The 18,079-nt window shown below is 37.0% G+C and overlaps 1 protein-coding gene across 4 annotated transcripts in view; it reads right to left on the bottom strand.

Moving 5' to 3' along the window:
- The window catches only part of NEGR1 (neuronal growth regulator 1), a 566,285-nt gene that overhangs the window by 178,071 nt on the left and 370,135 nt on the right, over positions 1-18,079 (bottom strand). For all 4 annotated transcript variants that reach the window (XM_088153540.1, XM_088153541.1, XM_088153542.1 and 1 more), the window contains exon 3: positions 11,405-11,530. In XM_088153540.1, the coding sequence (XP_088009666.1) occupies positions 11,405-11,530 (126 nt within the window). The remainder of the gene's footprint in view (positions 1-11,404; positions 11,531-18,079) is intronic.

The raw sequence follows: 18,079 nt of genomic DNA, 5'->3' as shown, positions 1-18,079 counted from the left end.
ATGGACTCTGATTCATTCACCTCTACAAGAGAGTAGAATACACAAGAACAGTTCAGCAACTGAACAAGTATCTGGATTTATTTATAAATTATCATCGCTACAGAGCAACAACTTGAAATGTCCTCAGCATGCGAGCATGTAATTCTTTCAACCATTCTGTGTCAAATCAAAATACTATAATATCTAGGCCTCGACATGGTGAATATCTCAACACCTATGTTCCTCAGGATAGCTGGTAATTGCAGTGAAGATCAGAAGAACAAAACCATAACTGGTTCTACATGCCACATTGTAAAGGTATGAGCCATCATACAAAACAAATCTGTGAAATAATGTAATGAAATAAACCAATTCTAAAAAAAAGTGTAATATAATATTTATTGGAAACTTCAAAAAGATTGGATTGTGTTGCAGCATTTCTAGATCTGAATTTCTAGTTACATACTCACATACAGATATAAAACAATGATAAGAACACTGCTCATATATGTATTAAGAATCATAATTATGTCTCAGACAACCCATTTTTTAAAGATTCCAGTTTCATTCTTCAGCTATTGATGTTGCACTTTGTTCTTAAATGTCAGAACAAAATAACTAATACCTGCAATTTATTCAGATGACATTTCAAGAATATAAGATTTCCAGATTACAAGCTTCAGCTCCATGTTCCTTCTAGTATTACACTAAATGTGTAGATTTGGTGGATTTACATAATAGCTTTGGATAATGAATATTTATAATACGGAATTTACATAATGACTGCAAGTTAAACAAGCATCATTAAAGCTACATGCTCTAATTTATGTACTAAGTTAAAATAACTTTATAGTTTATTTTCATTCATATTAGACTACCAGTTTTTTCTAAAAATGAAAAAAAAGAAAGAAATGTGCTATCAACTTCTGCCAACTAACAAGATTAAAAAAACAAAAACAAAACCAAATCCTGAGGCTGGGTACATAATTTCTACTCAAAATTATTTCATCCTTCAGTAATAAATCTGAAAACATCCTGCTATATATTATGTTTTAGTATAATTTGATCAGTAAATGTCCAACAAATATCTGAAATACACAAGTACTGTACAAAGAAATGTGGTATGCAGAAATTGAAGTCTACTGAGTTATTTTTATCATGAATTAATTGTGTATGCATTGATCTACTACTGTGACTGCTTGTAAATGTTGTGATGCTTGCAGGTTTATTAGAATTAGTTCCTCAAGAAGTTTCAGAAAACAGCAGAAAATCTGTTTGATCTGCCACAGATAGCTGGACGTTATATACAGAGAAATATAAACAATAGTTTGAGGGAAATAAGATGCAGAAAAAAGGTGCCTGTTTTATGTAGTGTTATGGGAAGCAAAGCATGAAACTTATTAAGAAGTTTAAGTGACCCCAAAAAACCTCCCACAGTGGTGCCAAAACCATTATTGGCTGCAGAAAGTTTAAGGTTCCAATAATGAAATTGGAAAGAGAAGAGTACATATGCAGTTGAACTTAACAAGCTGTCTTAACATTGCAAATTTAATAAAGGGTCAAAAATCTAATAAAGCATTAAATGATGTACTGAGAGATCAGCTATTCTGTGAAATAAAAACAACATCAACAAAGTCTTTTAACAGAGGCAAAAAGAGAATCTGAAATTCCTCCCCTCTGTGGGTACTGCTGCTAAAGATAGTATGTTGCTGTAGTCTGGAGTGGAAGCAAATGCGAATAAGCTTGCAGCAGCATAAAAACAGAGAGTTACAAGTCAAAATGAACTGTGCTATCCTTGTTCACAAACACCAGCTCAGTGTAGATTTAAAGGATAAACCTGCAAAAAGTACAGTTCAGTGGGACATATTCAGGGAGCCTGTCACTCTGACAAGCAAAGGATTTGCTCCTGATAAGCAACCAAGTCACTACTTAAAAAGAAGTTGATGAAGATTCTCAGTCATCCAGGTGGAATTGTCTGGAGGTTGAGTCAGGGCAACTGGACTTCTTTTCTTTTTGATTTGATACGTTTCACTGCTTGTCCAAAGAAGCTGCTTGCAGCAAAATGTATCAAACCAAAAGAAAAGAAGTCCAGTTGCCCTGACTCAACCTCCAGATACTTTAAAAGAAATGCAGTAATTCTGCACATTATATTGATGAAGGCTTTGATAGTGAAACAGAGACGGTTCACCTGGAAATCTATGGCATAAAAGGTGAACACAGACCATCAATATGACTCATACTAGAAATAAATGGCAAAACCAGATCAATACAACTGGATTCTATATAATTCTACCGTATCAATTATACTGAAATGTCAGTTTGGGCATCATTTTAAAGATGCTAAACTAATGCCATCAAAAATACAATAAAGTTTTAGTAGAGGAAAGATAATCTGAGTTGGAATGAAACCTGAACTGTAAAATACAATAGCCAACAAGGTGCGTCAGACTCATATATTGTTAAAACAGGTGGACAGCACTCTGGAATTGTGGTTAGCTCTGACAGCTGCTGCTGGACTGCAGTTTCATCAAATTCTTTGGTATGCTTTTTCCCATAGAGATTGAGAGTCTTCCCATCAGGTGAGAAAATTCAGTGAGGAACTAGAAAAGACCCAGCGACCTAGAATGGTTGGAATACACAAAAATAATCTTTGTGGAGTTTAATCAGTACCCTAATGAACTTACATTTTATAGTGATTGTATTATGTGGGGACTGAGAAACATCTTACTGTCTAAGCTGCAAGCTCAAGTCTGAAGAGCTTAGAAGAGCTATGTGATGGATATCCGGGAGTAATAAAGATGAAGGTATTAGCTCATAGTTTTGCTTAATGGCTGGGAATAGACCAGCAAATCAGTTTGCAATGAGTTGCTCTGAGTGGCTGCCAATATGTTCAGATAACAAAAACAACATCTCTTCATCCATGGGAATGGGTTGTCTTGCCATCTCAGTTCATATAGATTTTTCAGGGCCATTTATGAGACAACCTTTTAAGTGCTGGGTGCGTATTCAGAGTTGTTAGAAACTCCTGTTTCCAGTTATTCCACAATAGTCGCACATAACAATATTGAGAGAACAGCTATGGAACAACAGTGAGTAATAATGAGCCACAATTTATAACTTTATCATCCAATTATAAACAGAGTGGCTGAAAAAGGTTGTTCAAAGTTTTAAGGCATGCTTTGTGAGCTGTGTCTGGAGAAAATATTACACTGAATCAAAAGCTTGCACGTTCCATTTGCACACCACAGTACAGTGCACAAAACAACAAATCAAAGCTATGTTGTTCTTAGATTGTGACTTATGTTCCAGGTCGGATTCTCTCAAGCCTAATTTGAGATGTGTTCACGATGAGCAGCTGAAACAAACTAAGCAGTTTTCTTACACTGATGCACAACACATTGATCAGTGGATGAGGATAGGGATACAGAAGGAAGTTGTGCCTGATGTGCTTGGGGACCACCAGTAGCACCTGCTCAAAAAGGAGACAAAACATGGTTGCTTGTGGTCACCAGTACTGTCAGAAACATTAAATATTCCTGGTTGTCCCATTTAGATTTAGATTTGTAGATATAATATGGTCTGTGTCTTTGTGGGGAAGGTTGTGGTCTATTTGTTTATTGTTTTCAATGACTGATGAAGAATCCAGTGATCCAACGTTTTTACTTAGTTACCTAGGGCCGCCTGTATATATTGTAATTATGCAGACTCCCTGGAGATACCGTTAAAAGTTTCAACAAAGCACACCGAAGGAAAAGCAAATTCTCACTCTAGTATCTTTGTTTCATTGGTAGAAAATAGAATAGAGTTTCAGAATAGAAAGTGTTACTTCATTGTCGACTGCCCTTTTCATGTTTGGTTAAATGTTTAGCCTGACAAATGTGACATTAAGTTCTGTACTGTCACTCATTTGCATTTCCAGCTGTGCCAGCTGTTGATCATTGTGTCCACCAAATATAACTGACCATTCTTTTCTATGCCCTCTATCCATGGTGCTTATGAGTCCTTTCACCAGGCAAGAATATTTGCTTTTTATGTCCAACCATCCAGTATATTGATTAAATACTTTATATCCTTGATACTGTAATATTTTCTTCCATGTGCCAACCCAGCAGCGTTGCCATTCATTAATGCAGTTCTTCAATAGTTGTTAAGTATTGGTAGAACTTCTGAGCCATTTTTCATAAAAGGAAACTGCCAGGTGGTAGCTAGCCAACATCTTGCTTCAGCAGCAAGGAATATATATCACCTGCTTTCTTGTAGTCACCCATTCATAACTGGGGAGAGGGAGATGATTGATCTACTTTCTGCTTATTTCACAAAGCCACTGAAATATTAATATTCTCTACCGATTCACACACATGACCAAATCTTGCTTTTGGTGTTACATTAGCAAGTTTCAGGCTTATACTCAACACCCAGATTTCTTCACTGACTTCAGCTTTTTGACAAACTGTAGTTTACACTGTATCTAAACTATTTGCCTGAATTAGAAATGCCTGAACTGGAAATATTATGGATGTTATTAGCCTAGAATATGGAGGATACAAATCATGAGTCTTGCTTGTCCCAATTTTACTTCACCTATCTGACCTGGCAGAACATTTCTGGAGAAAGGCCAATCAGATCTACAGCAAGACAGAAGCATCCTTTATATGCTACCTGAACCATGCAGGAAGCGATGATCACAGCAGCCTGCTTTGAAAAGACCTCTGTTTTTCTATATTATTCTCAAAGTGCTTTTGAATCTCTTTTGAGGCATTTTAAAGGTTACTTTATTTTTTGCAAGCTAGGAAATTTGCTTCTGCTACGTGTATTTCCATTACTTTGCTATCTCCCTGGCCATTTATACTTCCAAATTAGAATGTGGAGAATTCTGATGCCTTTACTTCAGCTACCTTGTATCCAAAATCAGTGCAAAAAGCCTGCATCCCATCCATGAAAATTCTTCAGAAAAACTTTTTTTCCCCCTTTTCCCTTTTGATTAAAAATAAATAAAATTGAAGATGCTTTATTTTCCACTCAGCTATACAAGTAATAAAGGGGACTCGGTGGCGCAGCGGCTTAATGACGCTGAAAGTTGCTGGCCAGAAATGGTCGACGCTTCAGCGGTTCGAGTCCTGCCCTCACGTTAGCAGGGTGAGCTCCTGTTTCCTCCCCAGTTCCTGTCAACCCAACAGTTCGAAAACTCACGTGAATAGATAAATGGGGACTCTCACTCCGGTGGGAGGAAAAATGCTGGTGGCGCCTTGCAAAAAGGAGTCAGGAGCAGTTGCTGGTAAGCGCAAAAAAAAACCCTGCGTGTGCCCGAAAATGGCGCGAAGCAACGGAAACCCCGCCTCCTGCGCGCGCCAGCTGGGCTCTGTTGTAGGAAGGAGGCTCTGGCAAACCACTTCCGAAACACTTGCCTTGAAAACTGTAAGGACTCGTCCAAGCAGTCACTGCAGAGTCGGTAACGACTGAGCGCAGATTTTTTTTAAAAAAATACAAGTAATATTGAGAGCTACAGTTTTTCCACTGGAGAAATGTCTACAATTAAGTACCCCCTAGTCCCAAGGCTGAAAAACTGGAAAGCAAGGCTGAGTGTTTGAATAACTTCTGTCAAGTTCAGGTCAGAGAGTCTGACAAAACTGAAACAGAATATTACTAAAGTACAGAGGAAATGTCCTACTTTAAGTGATTCAGCCAACTTGGCATTTGACTAAGGAAATGATGCTAATTCCATGTGAAATTTCTAATAATTTTACTCCATTTTATAAATGGGATTGTACTGGTAATGTTTTAATGCTCTTATGAAAGTATGTGTTTGTTTGTGTTTGTGTGTGAGTGAAACATATATGCATCAGTCCTACAACACATACTGACTCAAACCAATAATCCATTTTCTACCTATGCTGACTTGGAAGGCCATACGCTCTGCATATCTTCAAGCACCTATATTTTTCAGTATTACAACCATTCTGAAATCCTTCCAAAGAGGGTTGAGTGTTCTAAGCCCAGAACTTGATGAATGAAAAACTCATAGTGCCTTATTTCACAGCAATATCTTTATAATTATATCAGTGTTGCAATGAATTATAGGAAAATCTGAAATAAACTGAAATAAAATATGAAGTCGTCGTGAATTTTAATTCATCAAACTGCAAAATCAAATGTATGTTGCTTAAGAAAAGGTCCACATATATCTCAATGAGCCCAAGGCTTATATTACTTAGCAAGGATTTTAATCAGATCACTGGGCTTCATCTTTTCAAAATTTTGCAAATATTTTTAAACTAACTTTACAAAGCACCATCTTGTAAATTGCTTTATACCAGGATAATTCCAAATGAGACTCCAAATGAGACATTCAAGCATTCACAAAATAATAAATGGATATGGGTATTCTAAAAACAGTGCCTCTCATTATAGTGTCTATTGCTATTGCTATTGCTGCTGCTGCTATTATTATTATTATTATTATTATTATTATTATTATTATTATAATCTTTCTCCACATGATATTCAATAAAAAATAGTATGTAATGCATAGTGAGTACCTTATATCTTAAGCAATCTGAAAGGTATATTAAGTAATTGTTTAACTTTTTTTGTGTAATTGCAAAAAATAAAACTACAAATTGTGACTGTTTTACTCTTCCTTTTCCCTTTGTATTCCCGTTCCTAAACTGGTTCTTCTGATACTTCTAATGCACAGTAATTCTGATTTCTCTTGGGTCCTTTATGATTTCTTATGTGTATGTAAAAAATAGCAGGGGAGTTGCACACCACAGATTTAACATAATAGATAGCATGACCTTCCAAGTAAAAACATCTATCTCAGATTCTTTGGGATAAATGATTAAAATCTATGACTTCCTAAATCCTTTCTATTTTTAATTCTCCAAGTAGAACTGTAAGGTTTCAAGATGTAGGTTGAATTTTCATACTCACTGAACATATCCTTTTCGTGCAAACTAGTAAATATAACAGCCAGTACAGCAGTTTAGGTGTTGAGCCACCTACTGGTCCATCATCTGCCATGGAAATTCACTGGTAGTTTTGGCCAGTCATCCTCCTCCCTCCCTCCCTCCCTCCCTCCCTCCCTCCCTTTATATTTATATTTCAAATTTGTCACCACCCATCTCACTGTGGAGTGACTCTAGGCGGTGGCTCAACACCTAAATTTCTATACTGGCTGTTATATTTACTAGTTTCCATGAAAAGGCCCAACCTATTTCACAGGGCTGTTATTGTGGGGAAAAATTGGAGGATAAACTGTTCTGAATGCCACCTTGAGCATCTTAATGAAAGATAGTATACAAATCTAACAAAAAATAAGCAGAATATGGAACTTAAGCTGTCCTTATTGTTGTCTAAGTTTTAACTTGCAGAATTTTTCTACCTGGAGAAGCTTTCAAATATACACCTTACAATTATGAATTCCATGAAAGCCTTGTTTCCAGGTAAAAAAGAAGCGATTGTTTGCGTCAATTTCCATTGACTGAAGTTTCCATTAAGTTGGATAGTTGTCCAACTGCAAAGATGAGGATGCTAACCACCACACATACTCAATATGTAAATTCTTTAATCTGGTAACCTTGATCTGAAGGCTTACTTTGTACCAGCAACTGGAAGTTGCTGCACATCCTGATGTGAACATTTATTTTGGGCCCAGTGAATAAGAGGTGTTTTACTGTGCCAACCCGCTTGCCACTGGTGGCATACACATACTGTAGATAAAAGAGGCCTGGGGTAACCGATACCTCCACTTGTCAGCCTCCTTTGGTGACCAGTATTACCTTTTCTGAATAGCCAGGCCCACAATTAGACCCTAGTATGTTTTGTTCCCTTGCAGTTCTATCAATTACCCTGTGGAATAACTTTCCCATTCTTTTTAAACCCTTAATTCCGTGTTTGGACTTGTCATTTCAAAGTGGAAAGCAATCACTTGCTTTTCTGAAATGTTTGAAAAAGCACTTTATTTTTATTGGTTCTGCATTCCCTTGCATTTACAAGTTTTTAACTTGCATTCATTTTCTCCAAATTTATCCACTGACTCATTTCAAAAGCATAAATATGTTAAGGATTTGATTGCAGCTTTAATTGACTTATACCTTGAAAAAAACTTGAGGACTGTGCTGATCTCATCAAAGATTCAATGGCTGGGGAAATCCCCACCTTTCTGCTGGATTTACAAGGTGGCAGTAGGGTTCCATTAATGTCATTTTAACAGAGAACACCATTAGGTGAACTCATGTCCTAAGCTCCCACTTTGAAGACTGCCCAAGGTTCCCAATACAATTTTGTTTGACATTTAGCTAAAGACCACCTTTATGATGTAACTGATTTTTCTACTCGGTTGGAGGTCACTTAAAAAGGTTTAATTGTTGCTCTTTGAAAGGTCACTATTAGTAATTCTTTCAAGCCCTTCTCTGTAAAGCAAAGTGCTGATTAGCATTACTTTCAGTCCTACCAGGATCTGACTCCACCACCAATATCCACATGACATTCATAGAATATATCAAAATATTGTCTAACTAAGTAAGATCCAAATGTCATTAGGAAGTCCCCTTCATGAACTGGTTAAGATTATAGTGAGTTATTTTGTTGCTGTAACAATAAACAGTTGCTGTTTATTATTATTTCACCCAAAAATGAGATGGGGAGATAGCACCAACAAGAGCAAAACAGAAGAGAGAGATCAAGTCCTATGCAAAACCAACATTTTCCATCTGTCCATCTTGAAGGGCTTACATTTTTTCAATGTCCTCCACACAGAAAAACCTCTATTTCAGTTTGTGGAGCATGTGTGTGTGCACCTGCGTGCACGTGTGCATGCACACACACACATAATTTTTATTAAAATTTTTTAAGAAAGAAGATAAAAACGAACAGAAGCTAATATAGAGTAGGGAAAAGAAAAGAAAGCAGAACTCTTTCTTTTCAGTTTGTGTAGCACTTTGAAGAAATAAGACTCAGTGTGAAACATATTGGGCTACATCATGAAGAAGAGTCAGAGGGTTGAAATCAGATTTAGTTTTATTTAGTAGAGTGATTGCATGATTCAAAAAATGTTTTGGAAAGTGTTTTGGATTTTGTGTGAGTGTAAAGTACCTCCTGCTATTCATTGAAAGCATCTCCTGCTATTCATTGAAAGAGACTGCTTTTTTTCAGGTTTCTGCATAGACCTGAAAAAAAGAGGTGGTTCTGCTTTTTAAAATGCTTCAGCTATAATAATTCTTTAAAGCACTGGAATCTTTCTAGCAATTTTTTTCAGGCTCCTATAGAAGCATGAAAAAGTTGGGCTCAGTGAACAGTCAAAAGATACCACATTCAAGCAAGTGCTAAAACACTTGCTTTGAATCATTTTGGAAGAGTGTGCAGACCTATTATGTAGAGATAATTTTAAAAAAAGAAGTTAGGCTTTCGGTGGCTATTGGTCTGGATAGGTGGTCTATTGTCTTTAGAATCAAAGGCAGCTTGTCTTATCATCCAATTGTTGGGATTCAAAAATAGAAGGGGGATATTATCCTATATTCTGCCAGAGTTACACAGAAAGCTGGATTTTACAGACCTTTAGCCTGATCCAACAGATGTTGCATTATGTTCTTAAATCCCATGAGACTCTTTCAAGGATGACTAAATCTGGATCCAGCCCACTGGGCCATAGGGAGGCAGGGTCAGAGAGGACTGAAATAGAGATGCAAGGATGAAACCAAAACAGATTTAGATTTCATGGCAACTGGAGATGAATTGTTATGAGCCATTTAAGATATATCTTTTGTAAGCAAAAGTGGGCAATCACAGTATCATTTTCAGAAAGGCCATCATTGTTCAGAATCCAGCTATATTGAAATGGGGAGTCTCCTTTTATTGGCTTCACTGCTTTAGCAAAACCATTTTTCTGCCAAAGCCTGTGGAATAGTGAAGTAAATGAGAACCACTCTTCCCCCATTCACCAAAGCCTGATTAACTCCCAATATGAGAGGAAATTAAGAATAGCACCCATTCTCCAGTATAGCTTTACTTGTATGTTCAGTGAACATGGGGGGGGGGGGGGCTGCAGGCTCTGCCAAGGACTTGCAGATCTGAAGTGAGTGAAAGTGAGTGTGTGTCTGTGTGTGTGTGTATGTCTGTATGTGTCTGTATGCATGCATGTGTGCATGTGTATATGTATGTGTGTGGGTGTGCGTGTGCATTCATTGAATAAGCATCACAGAAAGTTAGGTCACCATATCTGGAGTACAAGATTCCAGACAACCACTACAATAGGCAGCACCAGAGATACTGCTTTGATGCTAGGTAGTAGTTGTCCAGATTTTAGTTTTCTCTTTTCCCTAAGGGTGGGAAAAGCATAGCTTATGACTATGATGATAGTATCCTCATACTCATACATATTTCACAAATAATTAAGTGTCTCAGCATCCAAATGAGATGCGGAGGGGATGAAGTACAAGGAAAAGAGGTAATGATAATAATGGGTACTTTCTATCCCTCTCCAGGGTTGATCACACTATTGTTTAACTGAACCCTACTAGATTCTTCTTTAACTTTCTTTTAGCTGTTACAGGCAAATGGAACATCACCATTCATCTTCCCATACAATGTATGACTTTCAAATCCTGTCAGACAAAAGAAATCATTCTATAAGTCAGACAACAGGACTACAATTCCTTGCCATGCTGCTTCTGGCAAGAGAAGGCCAAGGTTGTGTTCCCATCTGCACCACTGGCCAAAGGTCTTGTGCCAGTGCTGGTTCAAGGGTATATGGGGCCCCTAAGCCACATTGACTGATGGTACCACCTCTTGCCAGGGCAAAGATTTGTTTTTTAGAATGATTCAGAAGAAGGGGAGTTGGTGCCCCCTAAGCTTTGGTGCCCAGGACCAGTATCTACTCAACCTTAGGCTAAAGCTGGCCCTGTCTCTTGCTATGCTCCTCATCTGTCATCTTCTTTTTAATCTGCTAATTGTGCAGGTTGGATTGTTCCATTATTCCTGGATATTTCAGGAAGGGAGGTTGCCCAGTGAGCCAGGACCCATTGCTAGTATGGAAAAGCAAACTTTGAAAACCAATACAATTTTCTTTCATTTGATGGCTTAATTCTTCTATACATAATACATATACTTTGGCCAGAAACTTGTCTTAATTTCCACCTAAAAACTGAAGTGAATAAACCAAATATCCCAAAATTGAAAATGCTTCAAAGCCAATGACTATTTTTTAAGCTACTAACACTTACATCACAAAGGTTCACTACTATGACTCACTCAGAGTGATTTAGTTACTGATTTTCAACTAGGTTTTGAGTTTTTTCCTTCCAAATTTCCCAGAAAAACACAGTTCTAGGTTCCTGAACAAACTGATACTTAGACTTTTTCTTGCCTTGTATGCAAAAGGGTGGGAAACAGGGAAGGAGAAGCAGTTAAAGTAATTTTTAAAGCCTACCTGATGGAGAGATATGTCTCCAAGAGATGGAAGGATCAGGTTTCCCTGTAGCCAAGCAAGCCAGTGTGATGTTGCTTCCTTCGTTTGCCACAATATCATTTGAGATATGACTTATCTTTGCAGAAACTGAAATGAAAGAATACAAAGGAGTTAAATATTTCCTTATTTATGAAACTCCTTTAAGCCAATTAATTTAATGATGTCATCATAGTTGCAATAGGATACTATTATATAACACCTTCCTCAATCCAGTACTCTTCAGATGAATTGGATTTTAAGTCACATAATCCCAAACAACAATTATCCTTGTTTCAAAATTGTATTCTCCAGGAAAATAAATTGTATGAGCCACTGAAACTAGAGAACATGAGTATGAAGGACTATTTCCCAGGCATTGTATTAGCACTCTGCATTGTGTTTCCCTGCTAGTTATTGGCTGTTACAACATTTAGCTTTACAGGGCTACATATATTTCAGGAATTCTGATTTTTTCCACCATATATTAAAGAATAATGTCTTCAGTGAGGGGTGTTTCTATCTATGGAGGCTTCCTATATAATTTTACAGAGTTCTGAAGTTGGAGGGAACAGATTCTTTGCTGAAGCTGCCTACCTAAACTGACTTTTGTAGTGCCCCTATAATAAATGTTCATGAATTACATCTCATTTATTTGCATAAAAGTCCAAAGAGTTAGTTTAGGGTGAAAAATAGTGATTGGTCCAAGATCACAGAATGGATTTCATAGAGCAACACAGATTGAAACCTGGGCTTTCCTGGACTTGAATGGTACTGTACAGCAATGTTATACTGTATCTTTGTGGCTGGACATAGTTTCATTGATCATCTCTCAGGGGTTGCCTATAGCCAGGATGGATATGGGCACACAAATGTGCCCACAAACACACATTGCTTTCTATCTTAGAGATGGGTGGAATGTGAGCTCCCATCCTTCACTTTTTAATTGGAAGGAGTGAGAAATATTTCTGATTATAACCAAGAACACCTGATTTTAGCCAGTATTTACCTTAAAATAGCCCCCAGTCACACAGGCTGTGTGTGACTCGGGACTACTGTAAGGCAAATATTTTCAAGGTCAAGCAGAATCTGTTCCCTCCAACTTCAGAACTCTGTAAAATTATATAGGAAGCCTCCATAGATAGAAGTAAGAAAAGAAACAGGTCTTTCCCACTCCCTCTTCCTGGAGACATTGCAGTCCCAGCTATATAAGCATTTTTTCAATAATATATTTTTTCTATCAAGGGCATTGTTATCACAGGTGTAATGTGCTAGAACATGTCACATGGCAATGTGAGCAGGACTGAAGTAAGTGGTGGCCAGGATCAAGCCAAAGTGAGTGGAGTAACTCATTCCCTTTCTCTCTCATGTTCCTTTTTCTAGTTTTCTTTCTGACATCTTCTCTCTCTCTCTCTCTCTCTCTCTCTCTCTCTCTCTCTCATATTTTCCTTATAATTCAGAGTTTTGCTATTTATCCACAAACCACTCAGGATCCTCCTGCTCTTTTCTGCCTTTCTCCAACAGCACCCTAGAATGGCAAAGACAGGCGGAATCAATGGTCAGTAATATTACATGATGTGGTCTTCTAATGATCATCAGGTACACTGAGAAAAGAAATACCTGTAATGATATGTATTAAGTTGCCTTGGTTAAACAGCTCTATAAAAATGACACAGCAGCAAAATCAATAAAAATAATTCTAACCAGCTTTCTTTCACAAGAGTTGTTGCAAGGCTGCACAAACGCATACCAATCAATTCAAGGCAGTCTTCCAGGATAGAAAGGAGTGCAAGGAATGTTTATTGAATCTGGCCTCAGGACATCACCCCTTTTGCACTGCCTCCTTGAAAAGCAGCCGTTCAGCATTTGTCATCCCTTTTTCATTTTTGTCTTTTAATTTATACTAGGTACCATTTTTCAGTAGATAGGAGGGGTATTGCTCCATATTGCTTCCCAGAGACGGGAAAAGAATTTGACAACATCTCCTGTTTATTTCTACAAAACAATTTGTTTACGTGTGGGCACAATTTCAGTGATTGATTTTTCCTGAGGAGACTTACATTTCAAGTGCTGCGTAACAACAAATGACACGATAAACACTTGGAAGGACCAAGCTGTGCAAAGCCACTTTTAATCCTCTGGGAGCCTTTAAGGGAGCAGAGTGTGGATTGTTGCCAGATTCAGGCACTCAAAGAAGGGATTTCTGCATATAGGAACATGAGCTATGCCTTATTTTCTTTGCTGCCCTCATTCTTTCCCCACTGTGCACACTGGAACCTCAATAGGTAGAGAGAGCATTTGTCTAATATCTGTTCCTGGAGAGAGATGAAAGCCATAAGAGGAAAAAAAAAATGTATTCATGCCCTCCATGTGGAGTTGCAGGAAACAGAATACTGGAGTACTCCTGGTAAGATCTAGCAAGAAGAAGATATCTTAAAAAAGGCTACAAGCAGCAGCAGGAGATGGATCTTCTTCTTCTCCTTTCTTGTGATTCAACTTCTTCTTTTCATCCTGTGATTTTGCAATTACAAATATTCAACAGGTGAATGCTCCTGAAATTGTACCTGATGACTAACTGTCATGCCAATGGTAAATTCTGTCAGAAAACAAAGGCTTTTTATTTTATCTAAACGCTGCTACATTTGGGAAACCACATTTTAAAAAAGTACACAAGCTGCTTTGGTGCCTTGACTGAATATACAGAATATAAAGAAGTCTGGATGTAAATTGTTTTAAATGAAGTGGCAGCTATTTTTAAGAGGCGTGAAATGCCCTGATGGAGAAGGAAGCATGATGTGCATATATGTTGTTCCTAAAACTCTGTGATAATCCAGACTCTGTTAGCCCAACAAAACAGATTTATGTGCCCCAAGCTACAGAAGAGGCTTCAACAGACACTGTACTAGGTTATTGATACCAGGATTGGCACTTCTCCTATATTATTTTACTAACAGGGAGTGTTTATTAAACACTTAGCTGTTTAAAATATTTGGAGGTAATATAGGCTCAATTTTCTCCCCCCATCTTTTTTTTTTTTTAGTCTAATCATTCAGAAACTTGCTCATAGACTGCATATTAGAAGTATAAATTAGACTAGGGTAGCCAGACTAACCTATTGAGCTTACCAATGCTTTAACAAATTCAAAATGTCCTTCCCTTCAACAGCGTTGCTGTCCTGATCGTCTGGATCGGATCATTTTTACTCTCGGCAAATCTATATACCACCAATTTGCAGATAACTGCTTTGTGGTCTTCCAACTCAGTCACTGCCAGTGCAATACCATTTCATTAGAACTACAGTTTCCTGATTAACCATTACTAGTTCTCGTTCCAAGATCACATTTCAGAGCTTTTTTATACTGACCAAACCAGTGCATTTTAGGTAGCATTTGATTCTTTATAGCCAAGCTAATATCAACACACACACACACACGTTGTTTCTTGTTTCTCTTTTGCAATTCAATTTAAGAAGTAAATTTTGCATTAAAGTTATGTCCAAGTGGTGCAAAAGCATCAAACAAAAAGACAATTGTAGAATTGGAAAAAAAAATCAATAATTCTCTCAAGAATTTTCCTGAAAAGTAAAAGCGTATAGAGTGTATAGAGCGGTAAGGATAAAGAAGCTGGCCTGTGTTCTTCCCTTAATCCCCAGAATTCACTGCTTTATCAGGAAAGAGTTCTATTAATGTACAATCCACTGGCAGATTGTGCAAATGTTTAAACTTCACATCAATACTATTTTATAATTCAGGAGAAAAAACAGATGATAAACTTTTCTTGAATAACTCTGGCCTAACTCCCTCTTCTTGTTATGCAGGTAAATAGAGATATGTGGATATCATTTTGATTAGTTAAATTTCAATGAAGGCAAAACCAGATCAAAATACAGAAATTGAAATATGATTGCAAGTGTTGTAGTAAGTGTTGTACTTAAGTATTGCATTCAACAATTTAAGTGTTATATTCAGCAATGTTGTTTATTTATTTATTTGTTGTATTCAACAATGTTGTTTGATGGGATAACAGCAGCAGAAATATATTCTATAGCAAGTGTCAGTTGCAGAAGAATTACAGCTGACAAATAGCAGCTATCTCATCATCAGGACCGGAAACTAAGACTCCTATAAAGTTCAGAGTTTGTTTTAACCAAGGGTGTCTGCAGGGTGTGGCCAAAAAGTCAAGATGGTGGCCACAATGGTGCCATTGAAGCTCCACATACAAAGTATAGGTAAAGCTTCAATCACATCATTGTGCCATCATTTTGACTTTTTTGACCACACCTGGTGGACATCCTGCTTTTAAAAATGCATAATGGGTACATTTCAGAAATCACCAAAGCAAATCACTAGGCTCAAGTATGAGCATACTTTGAGCACTGTGTAGTCTCATTCACTGTGTAAATGAACAGAGCTAAGAGTGTCTTTATCTTACTCAGAAACCAACTCTCTTTTGATATATTTTTTATACCAAGCTTGGACAGCAAGGATCATAGAATGAAAGGTCCTTAGTGGTCCTGCTATACTAAACCACAGATCATGCCACTAACAGCAACGCTGTGAACTGCTAAGTGTATTCCTTATTGCCTGGGCATGAATGGATTTTTCAGTTTCTTCATGCAATATTCCACTCTTTGCTGTGCTACTTTCCAAAAGTCACCATGCAGTCTGTCAGACCAGGTGCAAATGGTATGTTCCAAACATATTAAACATATATTTTTTTTATTTCAGTTTGTATAAGCAATACACTGACTTTACCCTCGCACCACATTAAGAAGCTAGTTTCAAAGAGTTGAAAACTTGACACGTCTAATTTAAATTTATTTAATAATTATTACTGATTAAATGTAATTATTATTAAATTAAATTATTTAATTTAAATGTGAAACTTGAATCCACAAAGTTCGAGTTGGTATAACATGATTGATTGCTGGTGTAACATGAAGGGTAAAACTATTTTGGGAGGGGTTTTTTTGGGGGGGGGCTTCTGGAACAACTGGCTTAACTGAAACTATACAGGGCCCACATAAGTGATAAGGGACATTTTAAATCTGATATTTTGTAATGGAATGGGAGGTAATGACTTGTAAGTAGGTAAACCTCTGATTACTTCCTTATCATAAGATTATCTGAATAAATTTGACTTTGCAGGTGCTTCTAATTTTTGCAAGGGAAAGGAAATGGATTCATGGTGCACACCTTGAGGTAAATGAAGAGTTATGGTCCTCTGACATCTCTGGGGAAGTTTCTTCTAGTTTTGGAAGATGGTCTTTTTAATACTTTGGTTACTTCTTGGAATGAGTGGATGAGCTGAGCCATCAGTGTGATTGCTCCCATGTATCTTTAATGTAGTCCCTCAGCCAGGTTGGTATTCTGAGAGCTGAAGGCTATGAAGCAATTAGGGGGTTCGGATTGAGGATTAGAGTCTAAATGGAGGGAAAATTTGTAGTAAATATAACTAAACATAGCTGAAAGTCCATTACCATTTTTTTTGTAGCAAAAACTGTAGCTCCAAGTTTAGCCAATTATTTCAATCAGGGGTGAATGTGCTTAATATAGACCTTGGAGACCAGAATGGAGAATACTCAAAGGCTTGTTTTACAGTTTACTAATATAATATCAGAGTCTGACTATGGATAAAAAGTAAAATAATCAATAGTTGCTAGTGTTCAGTTTTTAGAAGTGTGTTTTCTCAACACATGCAGTTTTGCATATAGTTTTATGTACACTTTTAACAATTATACACAGTTTACATCTTTGGAATCAATTATTCTTAACATATACTTTTTCCATATAATTTTTCACAATATATACTGTATTTATATGCAACTATTTTTAATACAGCCTTCCTCTCTCTCTCTCTCTTTCTTTCTCTCTCTCTCTCTCTCTTTCTTTCTTTCTTCTGGTTTTATATGTAACTTCTAAAAATCTACACTGTTTCATAGTTTTAGAACTAAGAACAACAGACACTAGCAGAATCTATGCCATGTTATCTGGGCCTTAGCAAAGTCCCCTTAGGGTCCTGTGAATTTGTCTTTCACTCTATGACTGACAGATGTATATAGTGACAAATAAATACTGAATTAATTGTTCCAAACCAGTTCCTGGGAATGGAATTTTGTTGGATCAGAAACTACATGCATAAAAAGGTATTATAATACATATTTCCAAAAAAAGGTTTCAAAATAGCTTTCATTCACATTCACGCTGTATGGTGTATAGATGGGACTGGGTATTTCAATTTATTACCCAATTTCATTCATACATAAGCTTTATAAGAAACTATCTGTTATCATGTAGGATCTGAAGCAGTTGTCCCAAATATTTTTGGAGTGTGCCCAGCCCTACTTTCATACACATAATGTAATTCTTCCTGATTTAGTCATTTCTGTCAAAATGGAATCAAGATAATTCTTCTGTGACACTTTATTTAAATAGTTTAAGCACTTTGGTGAAATACTGGTCTTCCATCAAGCACCATCCTATGACTAAAACTGAGTAATATCATAGCTTCTTTAATTAATACACTCAGTGTGCTGTGGGATATTCAGTGCAAGAAGGAGGACATGAATCCTGGACATGAAATCTAAGTGAGAAAAAAAGAGTATAGAATGAGTGGATAACAGGACGGAAAATTTAGTGATTAGATCCTCAGGGGTAGAAT

This window comes from Python bivittatus, unplaced genomic scaffold, assembly GCF_059951505.1.
Source record: "Python bivittatus isolate LINGU-HERP-01145 unplaced genomic scaffold, Pbiv_v1 ctg000700_np1212, whole genome shotgun sequence".
NCBI classification, from domain to species: Eukaryota; Metazoa; Chordata; class Lepidosauria; order Squamata; family Pythonidae; genus Python; species Python bivittatus.
This window is presented reverse-complemented; position numbering and strand designations above follow the sequence as displayed.